Genomic DNA, 19,866 nt, shown 5'->3' on the forward strand with positions numbered 1-19,866 from the left:
ATGATCCATCGTTATTGCACTTGAAACTTATAAGTTGTAACTGGTGTGTACTTAAGTTGCAGTTTTAATTAATTTGTCCCAACTCTACTTTTTGCACTTATATATAGCCTACTGTTATTAGATCGTTTGTTGTACAAAAATTAACCACCCAATTTAATTGGTTCCAACATCAACTCTAGTGGACACATATTGTGAACAAAATTAAATAACAAGTTTTTTTTTTGGATGATACAGTGAAACATTGTTATAGAGAATATATTGTATAAACATGTATGAAAAGTCGATTATTTTTAGAAACTTCATTGTTATGCATCAAACAGGTCGGATATTAGTAATAAAAGATGCTTTTTATGTGAAACATGATATGTTTGGTTTGTCAACTGTTGAGTATTATTGAAACAACTCCATCAGGCTGGTCCACCATTTTTTTGTTTGAAAATACAAAAACAAACAAATAATTTGACAAATGCAGCCAAAAAGATAGTGAAATAGATATATGTATGTCTATGCTGAATTGTATTTTGGACCTATAGTTTGGTATTTAGCATGGTGGTGGACACATATCACATGCCTTCCTAGTTCCTACACAATGACTAGTCGACGTAGGAATCAATAGTTCAGATTTTTTATTAAATGAAGAAATAAATTTATAAACAAGTCGAAAAAGGTTCAACATCTACTATATATACATATAATTATAATTTTATATAAACGATATAGTTTTCTAACGAAAGAATTCGTGAACCCCTCAATCGGCCCTACCTACCTAGCTCTTCCCCAGATTTTATAATAGCATCGTTACCCTCTAAATTAATATTTATATATATTGAAGTAGATATTTTATTACAAACATAAAATTTGGACTAAAATTACTTGATTTAGTCAAATTCGTAATCAAGGCGTTAGTTTTGGCAGACCTTTATAACTAGAAAGTATATATAGTAGTACTATAAATTTTGAAAATAATAATTAAAACTCAGCAGTACTTTAGGATGGGCTAAATGAAATAAATGACTGACTAAACCCTCTCTAATTCCAAAGGATTATGATTATTATAATACGAGAGTCAACTCAATTTCATATAAATTTAACTATTTAAAAATTGCAAAATCACAATAAAACACTATTGTCTTTAGCTAAGCAAATTTCAGAACCATTCTAATAAAAGAAAGAAAACGTTGACATTCAAAATACTAATAATAATAATATAGCGCTAACATATTACATGCGAGTTCATGATAATCTTTTTATCAAACCCTATATATGTATTAACATATTCACTAAATATCAATAAATATAGATTTGACAGTAACATTAGTTATTATCATGTAAGTATTGATTTAAAACCGTTATAAAATTTATAAACTTCAAATATTAAATTTATTTCGATATACATATTATTTTGAAGTAAAGTGGAATACATGAAAAGGACATGTTTTTATTTAGCAATATGTATAATAACTATTTTCAATGGGTTTGGCCTACACCTTGCATTGGTAGGGTGTCTTGCATTGGTAGGGTGTTTGGCATTTTATGGAGTGGTCCATAACGAACTCCTATAGTTTTGCTTTGCATGAAGAAATTTTTACATATATTTTTTAGATTCTAATTCTAACAAGTACAATCAAACTTATATTTTAGATAACATGAAAAAAAGAAGGAAACGACAACACAAAGTTTTGAAACTTATGGGAAAATCTTAGCTACCTACTACTCCCTTATTTTGATTTAGTTGGCGGTTGGATATGTAATTCGGGATTATGATTTCAAATTTTAAATATTTTTAAAAAATAGAATTTGAGATTTTAAATTGTAACTTCGTATTTTATAAATGTAAAATTTGATTAATAAGCTTATATTTTATAACAGAATATTCACTATTTTAAATTTTACAAAAAGAAGAAGAATAAGAAAAATTAAACTCATGTTTGGTGTAAAGAAATAGAATTATATTAGAGAATAATTTGTTACCACTATTATTTTCCTAATGTGTTTTTTTATAAAATCATGTATATTTAAATGTCTGTAATCACAAATATTTATTTATAAAAGGAAGATGGAAATATGTGACTTTAGTGGGTCGCTTAAGATAACTTCCCTAGATTTCCACAAAAGGGTTCATGAAAAAAAAAATTACTTATTTTATTCTTCCAAAACTTGAATGTCTGATCAAGCTTTTTTATGCTGCCTGTACTTGCAGAAGCACAGTCAAGTGTATATTTAGCAAATTTCTAATGTTTATTATTTCCCTTTTTGTGAGTACCACAATACTTTCTAAATTCTTTTATTATTTTGTTGGTGACAAAATATGGTTAGAAGATTTTAAAAAATAATAATGGAAAAGAGTATGAGTAATAATAATATTAATAATACTGTATTTTTTGTTAAGAGAGTTGTTGCCTTTATTTTATTAATTATATCCTCGTTGAAATGAATAGTCCTATGTTTGAATATGAGTGAAGTGCCATTAATGCAGGAGACTTTTCTTAGTACTCAACCAACTCTTTCTCTCTTTACATTTCACTCACGCACATTATATTCTTGTTATTAAATTAGTGGTTCATTTTATTAAAATTATTATTTTTATTAATTATTTAATAATTTGAAAATTAAAATCTTGATTATTATTATTACTATATATAACTACTTAATGATAATGATATCACTAAAAGAAACATAATAAATTTCTTATGATTTGCTGAAATGAACAAATCTCAAATATTCCACAAATTGTTGGGACTCATTAAGAGGTCAAGATATATCATACTCTTCTTGATAACAAAATACTTCAAGAAGTTTTACAAACCATTTGATGGATATCAAGTCTAAATTATTTTATTTTTGAGATGTACGTCACTAACAACCTCGAAGCATGAAAAAATCTTAAAAGAGGAATAGATTTGTATCAATAAAACTATTTTTTTTCAAAAAAATATAAAATAATTTAAAAAAGAACAAATAAAAAATTATTCTTAATATAAGAGACTAGTAAAAAAGAATATGTACTTCAATTTTGATGACTCATTAAACTATATAAAAGTTAAATTACCTAAAAAAAAAAAAAAAAAAAATTAATTTAAAAGTCAATTTCCCTAGGAGTATTATTTTCAATTTTATATACCCTAGTTAGTTAGATTAGAGTAAGAAGAGCCATGTCTTAATTTTTATAAAAAAAACATGGTATAATCAACCATGAAGCATGTCATATAACACAGAGACATATCTTTAATTTGATATTAATTGGCCTCAAAATATATGTTCTAAGAAACGTGTGACATTTATTTAATTAAAAAGTACTCTAAGGTTTATCTTTAAAAATATATAAAACACAACAATTGTGAAACATGCGAAGCTTTTAACTTTCTCTTGATATATTACTCCATATATTATATACTCATACTGATTACTGTGTATATCTTTTTTTAAAACAAAATTATTATCATTTGCTTTTGTTGCTTTTTCTACTAAGATAAGATAGCGGTGCCGTTTATATCCCTTTTGTCTCAATTAATGTGACATAATTTAGATTTCAAAATTTAGACAAATTTATTTTTTACTATAAATTTTTTAATATATCTTTTAAATATTTTGTATTGATAATTACTTTTTACGTAGTTGATAAATATATAAATTTTATTTTCAAAATTAAAGATTTCGTGTGTAAATTTCTGATCAAATTTAAACTATTTGATTTTTGAAAAGATGAAAAGTATCACATAGTTGAATTATAGAGTATCTTTTCTTTTTTTTGACTTTTCCAATTCTAACTTTTCAGGTAAATACGTTTCAAATCATAAAATCTTTAGTTTAAGATTAAAAGTTTAAATATTTATTTCTTAAATTTTATGTCAAATACAAAATTAAACAAATAAATCAAAATGATGAATGCTTATCTACTCTTCTTTTTTGTTGTTTAAAATTAAAGAGCATTTTGATATATTTGACATAATTGTAATGCATGGCGGTAAAATTAAAAGTGTTCTTTATTTATTTTTTAAAAACTCATATTAAAATTAAACTAGATTATTTTTTTTTGAAACGGAGAAAGTATTTTGTTTATATTTAAAAAGAAAAAAAAAGGTGTGTGGATAGCAATTTACCTACTGGCAAAGGAAAGTAGCAGGAAGTGGGGAACTTACTTTCTATCTTTAACAATGGAGAGAAGAGAGAGAGAAGATAAGATATAAACTATTAAATGAATATAGTGGCACTCTCTTTCAGTGAATGAATGGATATACATATACAATTTACATATACATACATATATGTGTCTTCATCACAAACTCCATTTCTAAATTTTAACAAAACTCACCACTTTTTATAAATCTCTCCTTTCCCAAATCACCCCTTCCATCTTTCCTGTCATTTTGGCAGCTTTCCATTTTGTAGTATTGGAGTTGGACCACTTCTTTTTTGCTTTCACCCAACTGTACTACTTTTTTCTTGCTAATACTACCTCTTTGCTTCCACTAAGGAGGCAAGTATTTAACTTGTCTACTCCTCTTCTTGAGTGCTCCTTGATTGCAAACACTTATTATAGACTTCTGAGTTGTCCCTTCTTTTTTTCTATGACTGGGTTTTCAAGAATATTTATGAATTATTAACTTACCTGGTTGTGTGTGTGTTATGGAGGAAGAGTAAAACAGTACATTTTGGGTGGGTGGGTTGCTTTGAAATTGTAGAATTAAGGGGGGAATATGGAGTCATGGAGCTATTTTTCAGGGGAGAAGGGTTTTGTATCAGATGAATCAGTTTCTGTTAATGATGGAATGGGGAGAGTGAAAAATGGAGTTATGGGTTGGGAATTGAAGACCCAAAGTAGCTATGGAATGTGTTCAAGTGATAATCAAGGATTTCATGAATTGGGTTCTCCAAATCTGATGAGAAAACCCATGTTTACTGACCAAATGAGAGATGGTTTTACTAGTAGTAAGCATTGGGGTGGTGGCATATTTGGTGCATTTTCTGGGGAAGATAAATCTAGTTCTAAACTATCAAGCTCAGCAGTGGATTCAATTTCTAAAGACTCATCACTGATTGATTTGAAACTTGGAAGATTTCCTGATCATCATGTAGATGGAAATATTTTCAAATCTCCTAAGAGCTCTACATCTGCTGAGTCAATTGTTCCAGCTAAAAGAATGAGATCAGGAGGTTTGAACTCCCACAAACCATTTTGCCAGGTTCAAGGTTGTGGGAAGGATCTCAGCTCCTGTAAGGACTATCACAAGAGGCATAAAGTGTGTGAGGTTCACTCAAAGACTGCTAAAGTTATCGTAAATGGCATCGAGCAGCGGTTTTGCCAGCAATGTAGCAGGTACTCCAAAGACAGAATTCTAAGTTTTGCAAGTGCAATCAAACAATACTAGTTCTAAAATATTCATTCAGATCCCTTGTGAACTATGTATAATATCTTTTAGAGCATACTCTTTCAACCTTTGATTGATCATAGCATCTTTATTTACAATTCTTAGAAAATTCAGCTATTGCAGCTCAAGTTAATCAGTCTTGCTACTTTACTTGTAGGTTCCATCTACTGGCTGAGTTTGATGATGGCAAACGTAGCTGCAGGAAGCGTCTTGCAGGTCATAATGAGCGCCGAAGAAAGCCCCCTCATACTGGTATGCACTTAGGCTGATTCAGTCATTTGCTTTGTAAAAGTAATTCTTAATTTTGCATATAATAATTTCATTCTCTAATATGAAACTTACTAAGATTTTCTACGACTATATCCTTGTATTTCATTTTTTATTAGTACATTTTATCGCCAAAAACAGCACCAAGCGTGTACTGAAATCTGTCCACGATTGAAAGACTTGATCTCTTATCTATGTTGTAGGGAATCAATCATGTAAAACAAGGTATCAAAAAGCCAAGGATTATAAACATCTAGTATTTGTATCATTGCTCTCATCTAAAATTCCGTCCCTTCCCCACATTCCATACTAAGCACATAAGAGCAGTACCTACAGAAGTTCCACCTGCCTTTTCACCTCTGCTTCTCCCCCTAGTGGTAACCTACTTTAGGTTGATTGGCATGGCCACTCCACTTTCAAAAGATTGATAAACAAACACCAGATTGCCAGGATACAGAGCAAAGTAGAAATATGAGGCTCTCACTGTTTTTCACACATTAATATCCACTGCAAGTGATGATCCCCAATCCATGTGGTTTTTCTTGAGTAAGACTTAATTTATGCTAAGCAATCCAAGTAAAAGATACCACTTTTGGTGGTGCCTTGTGTTTACTGGATTCTCAAGGCTACTGATTCTTTCTGCCAATTCTAAATAGAACACACTGTCAAGGTCTATACTCCTTCCATTTCAAAAAGAATGCCTCTTTTCATTTTTTTAACAACTCTTTAATTCCAATTTTCCAAATGACATGCTTAATACCACAAGATTCAAGGGCATGTTGATACATTTGACATATCTTTAACTTAAAACCACAATATTCAAAAGTCTTCTTTACTTTATTAAAAAGTAGAACTAAAATCACATGTAAAAGAAGTTACCTCAAAAGATTTAGAATATCTTCGTATCCATGCAAATCTAGCAAAAGATAGAAAATAATTGATGTTGAAAATCCCTATAGGTGATACCAACAAGAAAAGTAATGCTAGTTAGAGAGAGAACCAATAGAGTATTATTAGAGAATTCCTAGTGTTCGATAATCCTAAGTACAGAGTATTGAAATATTATGGTCCTAAATAGAGCATTTATAATAATGAGGATTCATACATCCGATTCCGACAAACTTGGGATTGATGCATGGTTTTGTAAATTTTTCGAAAAGCTAATCATAGGTTCTTCTCTCCATCAAAACAATAAGGTGTTGTGGTTGTTGTACATCAAATAATGTTTCTAGTTTCAAAAAAAGTTATTGTACATCTAATAGTATAAATTTACTTCATTTCAACATTGCTAATTTGCTATTTATCATGGATTTTATGTAGAAGATAGTGTTAAAAGGGTTTAAAGAATGACAAATGTCATACTCTATAGGATGTTTGTAGCATTAATTGTTTTAAGAGAAAACAATGCCAGTTTTGTATATGCAATAATTTGTAGAAACTTTCTTTCAACAAATAATATTTGAAACACGCTATGAATGCAACTTCTCAATCAATCAACTATTCCTCAATTCCAATTAATTGGAGTTGTCAATATGAATCTCCTGTTTCATTCTGCCCTATATGGTTCATTTTATTCCGATACCTATAGTCCTTTTGTTTTAAAAAAATGTTCACTAAGGGTGTATTGGTATTGATGGAAATTTTTTCCTGAATACATTTTCCAAAAGAAACTTTATTTCAGTATCCAACACTCTCCAAAATTTAAAAACTATTTCAAGTGGACTATCAGTGAAAAACATAAGCAAAAAAAGTTGTTTTTTCCTCTTTAATGAAACATATTTTACAAGGAAAATAGACTTTTTTTTTCTTACAAAAAATTACTATTTTACAATGTTTTTCTTCAACATACCAAACATATCAAAAATCATACACTACTGACATATAAGTCTCTAACCAGATTAAAATATTCCTGACAAGTGCTAGACCTAATGTAAGTGTAACAACAAGGAAGCTGTAATTCCAACTAGATGGTAATGCCATTATGAATCATTTGACTTCATTCTGTTTGTATTTAGTTAAGCTCATATTAATTTCAGATTGTAGGTCGTCTGAAAGGTCTTCCTCCAAGTGATTTTAGGTCCGTGTTATCCTCATTAACACATTTAATCATCATAGTGTGACACCTATGAATAGGTGCATAAGGAGTTCTATTTAGGATATAAGCAAATCATCTAAAGCTATGCTTTGTCATATTACCCTCCATATGCTTGCACCTTTCTCGGATGTGATCATTTTTTATCTTGAATGAGTGCTTGTCTATCTCAATACTTTATTTTAGCAACATTCTCTTCTAGATAGGTTGCACTGTCAAATCCAAAATTCACTCCTAAAAACATTGTTGATACACAACATTCGTACAACATTGCTAGTCTCACAATTATTATACGGAAGACTGACTTGTTTTTGAATTGATCAACGTTTAGGTACCACAAATCTTTTAACTAGCTATATTCTAGTGCATATTAAACCTATTTCATAGTAAGATATGCTTTATTTTTTAACTTATCAAAAGAAATTATATGCTTAATTTTTAAAACTAATTTATTGCACAAGTTTATAATACTTTCATAACATTCTCATTTGGCATGTTGAATTCAAGAGTTTCATGTTCTTTCAAGTGAATTCTGGACTACAAGTCCTTGGTGTTTTCCTATTGTGTTATAAATCATTTTTAAAAAAGATTAAAATTCATCTGTATGGTATCATAACACACTCCAGGTTTTGACAGGTACCAGATTTCGTGGAACTTCTTTTGCAACGTCATCCTTTGCATGCCAAGACATACTTGGCAGCCGCTTTCTGCATCAGCCTAAATATGAGATGAGTGACTGGTATAAGAATGTAAAAGTTGAAGATGGTGTTGATTATAGCCCTCAACTTGCCATGCCCTTTACAAATGGAGAGTTACAACCAAAATCTCATTTTACATCATATCATGCCAAGAAAGGGTGTCATTCTTTCCATGATGGACTACCTGCTGTAACAACAAGCAGAATTAACGAGAGTACCAACTCATCTCTGCATGATATGCGAGGATCAGATTTTGTTTCCCCTTCTCTGTTCCATACCACCTCAACTGGTTCTGAAGTCTTGCATGCTTTGGACACATCTTCCATTCAGGGGCTATCAGGGATATCAAATTCTAGCAATGCTCTCTCTCTTCTGTCATCTCAATCACAGGGCTCATCAAATCATTCCACTGTTTTTTCCACTTCTCGCCCCCTGATTCAACCAAACAATACTTACAATGTGACCCAAGCATCTAAAAATGTTTTGGGACTTGGTCCTCAGGCTTCAGCAGGTAGAATGTCCAATACATTCAATTCATCTGGGGTCAATTCTGCAGAAGGTGGACTGGACCAGATGCTATTTCCTAGCAACACTTGTGGTATCAATCGAATCATTCAAGGATCAGATTTGGTGAACCCTAAGAATCAACTTTCTTGTGAAGATGGACCTACTATTGATTTGCTCCAGTTGTCATCACAGCTTCAGCGTGTGGAGCATCAAAGGTTTTCCATGCAAGTGAAGCAGGACGGCAATGCTTTTCCCAGTCTCAGAATCACTTGAGCAGGTAGAAGAATGTGCTGCTCTATCACATGTTTTGTTCAACTCTGTCACATGTTTCAGTCTGGTGATTATAGAAAGATCCTTTTTCTTTTAGCTTCATTAGTTATAATCCTTGCTGTTGTTTTAGCCTAAGTCTTTTGTAAACTGGATCAATAATCATTTTCTTGTCAGGCTACCACATTATTAGATTTTCACCTACACTAATTTTTCACATTTGTTGGGATTTTCCATTACATATGCACCTCTATGTTAACCTTGTGAAGCTGGACTGTGACGGTGTCAGGTTAATTTCTTATTTTCAACTTTCAATAATATCTGATCCTATCTTTATAGTGGATGTTACATATAGATGCTAATGTTTTGTAACAATGCAGCTAGGTTCAAATTGCATGAAGTAATCTTGCTTTGTTATGTTGCCCTTCTTGCCCTAAATTAGACTTGATGTTTGCAGATGCAAATATCTGGATTAGTGTCAAAATTGGTGGGAGTTGAACTGCTGAAGTGTGCAGCAACTCACTCAAGTAGCAGACACCTTTCGCAGCTTTACAGAAATGGGAGCATCAGGGAGCAAGTCTTTGGAATCTTGATGTTCACGTCTTGTTTGTTGTTTTTTGGTTTTTGTTTTCCTCATTTGATACTGAGTGACAACTGTTCCTCATGGTGCTGTCTCATTCAATAATAATGCTTTTTTCTTTGACAATTAACAAAATAATCATGACTTGTAAGTCTCAGTTAATCTGTGTAGTACTAGGTATTCACCCTTTTTGATGCTTTGTTATGGAATAGCTGCTCAAGTGTTTCATGAACAACGTAGTGAAATGGTTGTAGTCAATATAAAGAGTGCATGGTTTCTGTTAAAAGTTCTGCCCTGGAAACCTCTTTGCCCCAGACTTGTTGCAAAGAGTATATGCATAAACTAATGTAATGCATGGCAACAAGGGTGAAAAAGATGTGAATTTTGCTTATAAGCTCTGAGCTAGAACATTATTTGTATGATAATTTATAGTGACGTTAATGGATCAGAGAATTGATTTCTTCTATCTGATTCACTATATTTTGAGTTGAAAAATCGCGGTTTTCATGAAGGTTATAACACTGTGTGATCTTCACTGTTTGGTTTGATCTCCAAAATGACAATAGCAAGAACCTTCATTGATGAAACTATTCCACAGTAGTCACATTCCTTTTAGTCGGGGGCGCTGGTACATTCTAACAACCTCTGATCATCACTGTTTATATGTGTGGTATTATTCTGTAAATTGAAAATGTAAAATCCAAACCATTTAGGTTCTGAATAGCTTCTTTGTGCAGGAATGGATTATTAGAGAGCCAGATAATTGGTCACGAATTTCCTCAACTCTTCGCATAATAGATACAGAGGGGAAATTTAGCAACGAAGTCGTTGTAGTATAGTGGTAAGTATTCCCGCCTGTCACCCCATAATGGTACTGTATTTCCTAACTGTTAATTCTCATTTTATTGAATTAACCTATTGTCATGCTAATGGACATTTATTTATTTTGAACTCGATTCTATATTTCAAAAAATGCATCTTCCTGATTATTACTAACTAGTTTATTACAAGTCTTAATATAAAACGTCTACATCCTTTAACAATGTTGCTTTTATTCCTAATTGATTGCCTACTCAATTAATTAGGCCGGTCCCGATGTGATGATTTTTCTTAGGCCAACCTGTCTTCTCTTTAGACTATGCCAAACATTATGGAATTTTTGAGGGAACAAAACAAACGACAACTTGCTAAGGAATATGCTTCTAAAATCTAATAGCAGCCGGCAGGTCAAAAAAGTTGTAATGGTTTTTAAGTAAGGGAAAATGGTCAAATATGCCCCTAAACTATTCGAAAAGGTCTACATATATCCTCGTTTAAAGTTTGGCTCATCCCTCACCGTTTAACTTTTCGTCTAGATATGCCCTTATGGGAGTTAAATGTTAAATGGAATTGCCACGTCATTTTTACATTACCACGTGACATTTATATTAAAGGGAAAAGAGTCAAATATACCCCTAAATTATTCGAAAAGGTCTAGATATATCCCCTTTTAAATAAACTAACCGACCCGTTTTCAACAATTTTTTTTAAAAAAATATTTTTTTTGGGTAAATCCCGAAAATGAGTAATTGACTAATAAAAAAAGGAAAATTATGAAAAAAAAAATATAAATTAACGCCAAAAATTCGCAAATAAATATAGTAACCTTAAATTCAACAATTTTTTTACATTTTTATTTTTTTCGATAAATCACGAAAATGAGTAATTGATTAATAAAAAATATGAAAATGACTTTATGCTGAATTTTTAGGTTATATTTTTTATTAATCAATTACTCATTTTCGGGATTTATCGAAAAAAATTAAAAAAATTGTTGAAATTGTTGAATTTAAGATTACTATATTTATTTGTGAATTTTTAGCGTTAATTTTTTTTTTTCTTCATATTTTTCCTATTTTTTATTAGTCAATTACTCATTTTCGGGATTTACCAAATTTTTTTTGTTGAAAACGGTCGGTTAGTTTATTTAAAAGGGGTATATCTAGACCTTTTCGAATAGTTTAGGGGTACATTTGACCCTTTTCCCTTTAATATAAATGTCACATGGTAATGTAAAAATGACGTGGCAATTTTATTTGGCATTTAACGCTCATAAGGGCATATTTAGACGAAAAGTTGGACGGCGAGGGCACGAGTGAGCCAAACTTTAAACGGGGGATATATCTAGTCATTTTCGAATAGTTTAGGAGAATATTTGACTCTTTTCCCTTTAATTAAATTAAATAACATAGTCACATAAATATTGTCCTCAACTCTCCGGGCATAACAAGACTAATAACAACCTTACTGCAAAATATAATAAAAAAACTGACAATGCTCGATGGATTTTGTCTATTTTGAGCTACCATTAGGTAATTTGGCAGCAGTAGGTGTCGATGGATTGAGGTCGTCCCATGCTTCAATCCATGTGATCATGGCATCAGCCAGCTTGTTAAAGTAATCATCCACCTTGCCAAGTTTTGCTTTCACTTGTTTTGAGAGTTCAAGGTAACATTTTTGGACAGAGGTGCACTCCTTTGGAAGGGCAACAGATTGGAAGAATGGGATCAGCTCCTCTTGCCAGTATATACCTTTGTATTCTTTCTTTAGGTTCACAAATGGATTGCTGGCTTTGCTGTGCCAAATGTATGGCAGACCTGTCTTCACTCCCAATCCTAGGTGATCACATATCACCTATACAAGACGAAAATGCAGTATTAGACACAGAATGTTGATCTACGAATATTTCACAATAATGAACTCAATTATATCACAATATGTTTGTAAGTTTAAATCATGAATCTGCCTCTAGGCAGTATAATACCTTAATGCACCATCCAGCCCACATGTCGTCATAGCGTCCAATAGGCTGTCCATCGCCCATGAGTCCAAAATACATAGCAGGGCCAATCAACTCACGATCAAATGCCAAGTTCATGCCACACATGGGGAAGAGAGTTCCCTTTGGGATCGTCATAACAGCATCAACATACCTGTAGACAACAACAACGCAAAGTTAGGGACCACATTATATGAACGAGTTAAGATCATGAATATCTATAGCTACCTGGTGTTCCTTTCAAGAGGCTTTACAAGCTGGGTAGGTGCATCATAATCAGGAATGTTAAGCCAAAGACCATGTGAAACTGCAGTTGGTACACCTTCACGGAGACTGAATGGGTATCCACGGACAAAATCCGCCCCATCTCTGTAGGGATCATACAAGGTGTTGAAGAAAAATGGAGTTGATGGACACAACAGATTCTTAATGTGTTGTTCTAACGCATTAATTTCTTTGCCTGTTGGATCTTTAGCTACCTGTGATTGCAAATCAATAACAAATACATTCATAAACATTGAGATCTCATCCTTCACCAATGTTGTTTTAATGCCCTTTTCACATTTGAGATATTACTAAAAACAATTTCTTCAGCATAATACATAAACTTGACTTTACCAGACAACTGTTGACATTTAAAAATCTCGATTCTCGCGCCGGAAAAACAGGAACAGAGCATTATACTAATACCAATAAACATACTAGCAAGATAATGAAATTCGAATCAAAACTCAGTTTTAATTTACAAAATTCAGCAGAATTAGAGCACTAAATGCACAACTAAAAACAAATTTTAAAAAATAATACTCAATTGGATAAGTAATCTTACAAAGCAATCGTCGTCAATGGTGTATATGTATTTCTTCTTAGAGACCATATAACCAAAGCAACGGCAAGCAGAATCCTTGAAAGAGATGCAAGAAGCCTTAGGACCGAGAATTTTGTTAATATCATTACGATTATAAAGCTCGTAATCAAACCCTTCAGGGACCTTAATGACCTTAGAAGGGTCACCATCTTGAACAATGATAAGATGGTAAGGCTGAAAAAAGGGTCTCCACATTTCCAAGAAATCAAGGTTTCTAATAGTGGGAATAACTATGTCAAGCTCATCTTTCAAAAGAGGAGTTGAAGAAGGAGAAGCAGAAACACAATGCTTTGCCATTTTTGTGTAGAGTAAATTGGAGCGTTTGTGAAGAATGTGTAAATGGAGAGGGAGTTTATATAGAAGAAGAGGAATTAGGAATGAAATTGAAAGTGAATGGGGGGTTGGTGTACGCGTAGTGAAACTCTTGAATAAAGAAGGGGGGGGGGGGGGGGGGGGGCGGTGGCACATGATGCAACGGTGGCACATGATGCAACATCTCATTGATTTACTTCCTTTTTTTTTTTTTTTTAAAAGTCTATTTGATTTAATTTTAATTATATTGATCTAAATTAATATTACGTCAAATGTATGATAAGTCAAAAAAAAAGAAAAAAGAGAGCATTCTTTCTAAACAAACGAAAAAGTATAATATATTCTTTTTTTTTAAATTGAAAGAAGTATTTTTTTTCGAGCGTTAGACCATCTCCAACCCAACATTAAATTTTATATCAAATTCTAAATTTGGTGTTTTGAGCTCCAACCCACACCAATTTTTACACCAAATTTGGTGTGTGAATGGTGTAACACTATTCATCACATTCATCACACCAATTCACTTTTTGAATAATTTAATATTATTTCATTATACAAACTTTTAATTAAACATTGTATACATTGTATGTTTTAATTAAATCTCTTGTATATTTAATTATTTTTTATGTAATATTTTTATAATATTAATTTTAGATATAAAATTTAGTTTTTTTATAAATTAATTTTTCTATATATGACTTTTAAAAAAAATTAAATTTATGTTAATTCTACTATAAATTATAATTGGATATAACTACAATTAACCTTCACAAAAATTAAAAATGCAAACATATAAATTTTTAAACAAAATAATACAATATACTTAAAAATAATCGAAAATAATAAACATTCAACAAAATAGTAATTGACATACATCAAAATTGAAATATAAAATACATACTAATTTTAAAAAGTACAACAAAAAATAATAATTTAAAAAAATTACAACAATAACTTAATAATCTGACAGATTCTTTCCGGATTCATCAATACTATTAAAATATGAATTGTATGGGGTATAATAAAGTATACATCAATGCTTTATTTAATTGTATTTCATTAATGATTTCACTTTTATTTGTATTATCCATTATTATGTATAATGTATAATATTTGCTAGCAATTTATATTATTTAAAAAATTATGGTACAAAATAATTTTATATTAAACGTTTATAAAAGGAAATAATACAAATTATATATGGTGAATATTTTAGAAAAAAATTGTTTTATGAAATAAGAAAATATAAATGAAATAAGAAATAATAATATAATAATGAAGAGAGAGAAAAATATTTCTTTTTAATATAAAATTTAGTGCAGTAGGTTGAAATTGCTGACACCAATTTGGTGTTTAGATCGGAGAAGCCCTTACTAGTAGTAACTTGTAAGTTAGAAAAAGGAGCCATTACATTACACCCCACAGAATACGCAATTTTATTGTTCTGTAATTAAATGTTACTTGCGAATTAGTCTGGTAGTTTTATTTTACTTGGTAATATTATATTTATATGATTAAATCAATCTTTTGACTTGACATATGAGTAATTAATAAAATGACTATATCACATTAATTCCTTCCTCCACTTTTACTTATTTTTTTATTTTTTTTAAAAATCATTTTTACTTTACATAATTGATTTCGACAGTTCTAGAGCAAATTAAGGAACATAAATTGAAAATACATACTCAGCTCTCTAATCTAAAGTTAATCTCCCATGACTTATCTGAGATATTGAAAACAAGCATAAATGATATTTTAAAATGTTTGAACTTAAAATATTTAGTAGTAGTATAATTTTTGAAAATATAAAGTAGTATCAAATTTAATTAAACCAAACAAATATGTGACATTCATATTCGATAATTGAACTAAAGGTGGAAAAACGAAAAATAAAAATAAATTAAAAAATCAAACTCTTATCAATAAAACAAAATTTTAATAAATAATCAATCGAGCTATAAATATTCTCCGACTCGACGGCATGTGAGTAGTGAGCATACAAAGTAAAGTGTGCAATTGATTTGGTTAAGGCGCAATTAAAGCATAGTACTAGGTAAGCAACATGAAACGTAAAGGAGGGGGCACGTGCAAAGACCGGCATTAGAAAATTGGGCTCAAGCATCGAGGTGGGCCGGCTAATTAGTCTTTTTGCTCTTTGGAACCTATAAAGAAGTTGTGGGCTCACTTCCATCACTAATCATGGGCCCAACTACCTCTTCCCAAGCACACGTGGCAAACTTCAAAAGTTCAAATTTCAATTTTTTTGAATTTGTATTTCAAAAAAATCATAATATGAAATTGAATTTTCAATTTGGAATAAGAAAATCGACATTGTTTTCCAACCCAAACATAAATGCCATTTTTCATTATTTTATTTTTTTTAAAATTATTATCTTCAAACTATTTTCTTAAAAGGAATTTTTAAATATATAAAATAGTGAAAAACCTCAAAAAATAAAGAATCAATATAAAAAGAACTCTCAATAATTCACTTAATATGGACTAAAAGGAGTAACAAATTTCAATTATTAGTTGCATTATTCTTTCCATTTGTAGGAATCTTGATACTCAAACTCCCATCAACTATTTTCCCTATTCATTACAAATGATTTTTTTTTCCCTTTTGACATGTAGTTTAAAAGATAAAAGAAAGATTTTTGAATTTTGTGATATTATATTATCATATGTAGCAAAACAACCTTTATTTTGTGGTCATAAATTGTCGTACATTAAATTAAAAAAATAGCTAAAACAAAAAAAAAATCATTCGTTTTAAAACAAATTAAAAAGAAAAATAAATGAATTGAAGAATAGATGGAAACATGCGTGCTTGATCTGGGGTTTCACCTAAATTTGTTTGGACTAAAATATAGGCACCGACACCTTTGTGTGTGGTAGCCACCGACGTAGCAACAACTCTTTGGGCAATCTTACCAACAAACATCGTAAATGTCTGCATAATATAGGCATGCAATCATTTTTTCTCGAATTTACATCGTGTTGAAGCTAAATACGTGCCGAAATGTAGGATCATCCTTCGTCAATCGTTTAAAATTACTTTTATTAAGTGATATAAAATAAACGCATAACTTACAAGATGAAAGTGTGATAAGTAAAATATTTAGAATTTATGTTTTGGGGTGGTTTAGTTGGTTTGGAGGGTGGTCATCCATGTAGATGATTCAGGATTGATCCCACTTCAATGTTTTCTTAGTCGAGTTTGTCGCATACAACTTGCCTAGTACAGTTTACATTTCTAGTGTGGTTTGTAAGCTATTACACAGTGATGTTGTTTTACCCACTACACACATAATGCTTAGCCGAAGGATAAAGATTGTAACTACCGCAGGTTATCTTAGAATTAAAAAAAAAAAAAAAAAAACAAAGGGCAAAAATTGTAACTACGGCAATATTTGGTAAATACAAATGTTAGACTTAATTAATGTAGGTGAACTTAATAGTACAAGGCAACTATAACAATTTGTTGTAAAAAAAAAATCAATAACCGCACTCCATAAGTAAAAGAATTTATCGTACGCATTCTTTGTATCAAACTCACGAATTAATGCTTAATAGTCATCCGCTATTGTATTTTTTTTTTTTTTGTTTTTCATTCGATGTCCGAAGCTCTAATTAGAGCCCAATTAAATATCACATTTTACTTTAGGAGAATCAATTTGATTTATTTTAAGAATTAAATTAAATTAGATTAATTAAAAATTATTTAGATATAGGAAAATTATATTAAAAAATATATTATAAGTTGCAATTCTTCGCATGATAATATGATTAAAAAAATGTAACTTAAGAGTGTTGACACCCAATTTTGACCCTCCACAATATAAATTAATCATCGAGCTTCTTCAATTTCAAACGATTTAAAATAACTAGTTTTATAAAAATTCCAAAAAAAAAATAAAAAAAATAATAAAAATAAAAATATATATATAGTTTGCAAGTTATTTTAAATAGTTTGTCACTTTTCATAAATTTTAGATGATGTATATGTTTTACATAATTACGTATATGATTAGTATATTTTATGATTATTCGAAAATCGTCAAAAAATAATAATTATATTTTAAATATAAGTGATGGCTAATTTTGAGTTAATTAGTTTTTGTTATAAATTCAAAATATTTTTCGAGTTTCTTTATGTAAATTTTGTCAATATAAATAAATATATATATATATATATATATATGTGTGTGTGTATGTATGTATGTGTATAATTAGTATATTTTATAAATATTTGAAAATCATCGCAAAAGATTTTATGTCTAGTTAAATATCTTATTAATACTTTAGTCTAAGTTATAGTTATAATTTCAAATTAATTAGTTGTGATTAAATTAATCATTTTTGCAATCGAATTAATTATTTTATGTCGTTAAAAAATAAGAAGCTCGTTAATTAATTAATATTAATTCGTCTTGTTTAAATTTCGACCAAACTCATTGATTAAATTCGATTTGGTCACAATTGAAGTTTATTTGAGCTTTTATTCCTAGTCCATGTATTTCCAACTATTGAAGAGCCAATTTTGGGCCAGCAGGCCCAACTTCAGCAGGCCCAATCCTCATTCTCTCTTCAGCAGCCCCAAAGCCCCTTTTCTTCAATTAATTACTTCCAGCAACATACAACAGCAAATACAATCAGTGCGTAAGTGACCCAACAGAAACAATACCAAATCGATCCAGCAGTCAGCCCAATTCCCTCTGACCCGGCCCAACCCATTTTCAATACCAAATAAACCCATTAGCAGAGCCATTCTCCAGCAACAATACAATACATCATACCATACGTACATACACAGTACCCCACCGCCCCAATTTCGTCTTCCTCACTGCAAATCAACGATTCCAACAGCACCCCGACCCCACTGCCCATGCTCGTTTTCTTCTTCCCGACGCAAACCCAGAAATCCAGAGAGCAAATCGCGCTATCGATCACATCGCCATCTCTTTTCCCCCTTTCTAAGGGATTTTCAAAATCCCTCACACTGTTGTTTTAAAAGAGGCAGAAGGGTTCACAGGATTTCCCCCTAATTTCCATCTATATATTCATCTATTCTAATCAGGGGGAGAAGAGGGAGATTTTTGAGTTTAGTTCTGAGACAATAGTCACTCACACACTTGAAAATTTCATATCTAACTTCCTGAATCTAAGCTACGAGAGGATCGACGCTTGGATTTTCTTAATTTGCCGTCCCTATTCGAAGTTTGTGGTAAAGGAATCGTTGCTCTCAAACTTGTTGTCGTCCAGTCGCTGCTTCGAGAGAGGTAAAAATTATTTCTAAATCTCATTTTGGATTCAATTAATGGTTGCTTAATTAGAAAATTTAGACTTGTTTCAGCAGTATCTTTGTTGGTTACATTGCTTTGTATGTTGGTTACAACTCATTAAATTTCAATAGGATTAATTGAATCTATTTGCTAAGTGTTGTTTTGGTTTAAGCTCTATCACATTTTCCCTGTTTATGTAGCGTGTCATTATCTTCCGCCCTTCTCACTTTGCATCCTTACCTTGTTCATCAGCATCATATCGATATTTGAGTATAATTGTAGCTTGAATTGCTGTCCGTGATGTTATGTTAGTAGCTCAAATTAGTCTTGTTTTAATTTGGGTCATAGGTTCACTGCTAAATCACCTCTAAGTGTATAATTTATAAATAACTAAATGAAGTTTTACATAGAGTAACACTGTTATGATGAGAAAGACGTGATATTCTTACTTGAAATGCATAGGCAACATGCCAGGACACTGCTCAGGCTTGCCCACCATTTCAATCATGCTTTAAAATTGAAAAAAGAAAAAGAGAAAAATTTCTGATATTAGTATATTACTAACCATCTGGATTCCAATTTGTGATATTGGTATTTATCTTTTATAGAAGCTTGTAGTCCACACTGATTGTTGGTTTTATTTTTTTTTTAAAAACTATTTAAGGTCTCGAAATGGGCTGCCTCGGTTTGTTACTCACTAGTTAAAATCTGGAAATCTTATTTAACATTGTAGTCGTTCCTCCTTTAAATAACTTTTTTTTTATGTTAATACACTTCTTTGAAATCTGTGGCCTGCTATA

The 19,866-nt window shown here is 30.8% G+C and overlaps 2 protein-coding genes across 2 annotated transcripts; one reads left to right on the forward strand and one right to left on the reverse strand.

Annotated features, from left to right (window-relative positions):
* The first annotated feature begins 4,697 nt into the window (after positions 1–4,697).
* On the forward strand, positions 4,698–9,976 carry LOC125832686 (squamosa promoter-binding-like protein 6). Its single transcript, XM_049511889.1, has 4 exons — positions 4,698–5,317; positions 5,527–5,621; positions 8,365–9,210; positions 9,658–9,976. Exons 1-3 carry the CDS (start codon positions 4,698–4,700, stop codon positions 9,204–9,206), a joined length of 1,557 nt encoding a protein of 518 aa, XP_049367846.1. The 3' UTR covers positions 9,207–9,210; positions 9,658–9,976.
* A 2,037-nt stretch (positions 9,977–12,013) lies between these two features.
* Positions 12,014–13,806, reverse strand: LOC125832690 (probable UDP-arabinopyranose mutase 2). The gene is made up of 4 exons (XM_049511895.1): positions 13,428–13,806; positions 12,827–13,077; positions 12,584–12,752; positions 12,014–12,453 (listed from the first exon to the last, which is right to left on the reverse strand). Exons 1-4 carry the CDS (start codon positions 13,761–13,763, stop codon positions 12,112–12,114), a joined length of 1,098 nt encoding a protein of 365 aa, XP_049367852.1. The 5' UTR covers positions 13,764–13,806; the 3' UTR covers positions 12,014–12,111.
* Positions 13,807–19,866: the final 6,060 nt, after the last annotated feature.

This window comes from Solanum verrucosum, unplaced genomic scaffold (assembly GCF_900185275.1).
Source record: "Solanum verrucosum unplaced genomic scaffold, falcon-dt-bn FXZP01000009.1, whole genome shotgun sequence".
NCBI lineage: Eukaryota > Viridiplantae > Streptophyta > Magnoliopsida > Solanales > Solanaceae > Solanum > Solanum verrucosum.

Bases quoted from the DNA above. Each gene is read 5' to 3' on its own strand.
- LOC125832686 (XM_049511889.1), top strand. From the start codon at position 4,698: ATGGAGTCATGGAGCTATTTTTCAGGGGAGAAGGGTTTTGTATCAGAT. The intron at 5,318-5,526 runs GTACTCCAAAGA...CTTTACTTGTAG, and splicing joins TTTTGCCAGCAATGTAGCAG to GTTCCATCTACTGGCTGAGT. The intron at 5,622-8,364 runs GTATGCACTTAG...AGGTTTTGACAG, and splicing joins AAGAAAGCCCCCTCATACTG to GTACCAGATTTCGTGGAACT.
- LOC125832690 (XM_049511895.1), bottom strand. From the start codon at position 13,763: ATGGCAAAGCATTGTGTTTCTGCTTCTCCTTCTTCAACTCCTCTTTTG. The intron at 13,078-13,427 runs GTAAGATTACTT...TTGCAATCACAG, and splicing joins CCATTGACGACGATTGCTTT to GTAGCTAAAGATCCAACAGG. The intron at 12,454-12,583 runs GTATTATACTGC...CGTCTTGTATAG, and splicing joins GGGCTGGATGGTGCATTAAG to GTGATATGTGATCACCTAGG.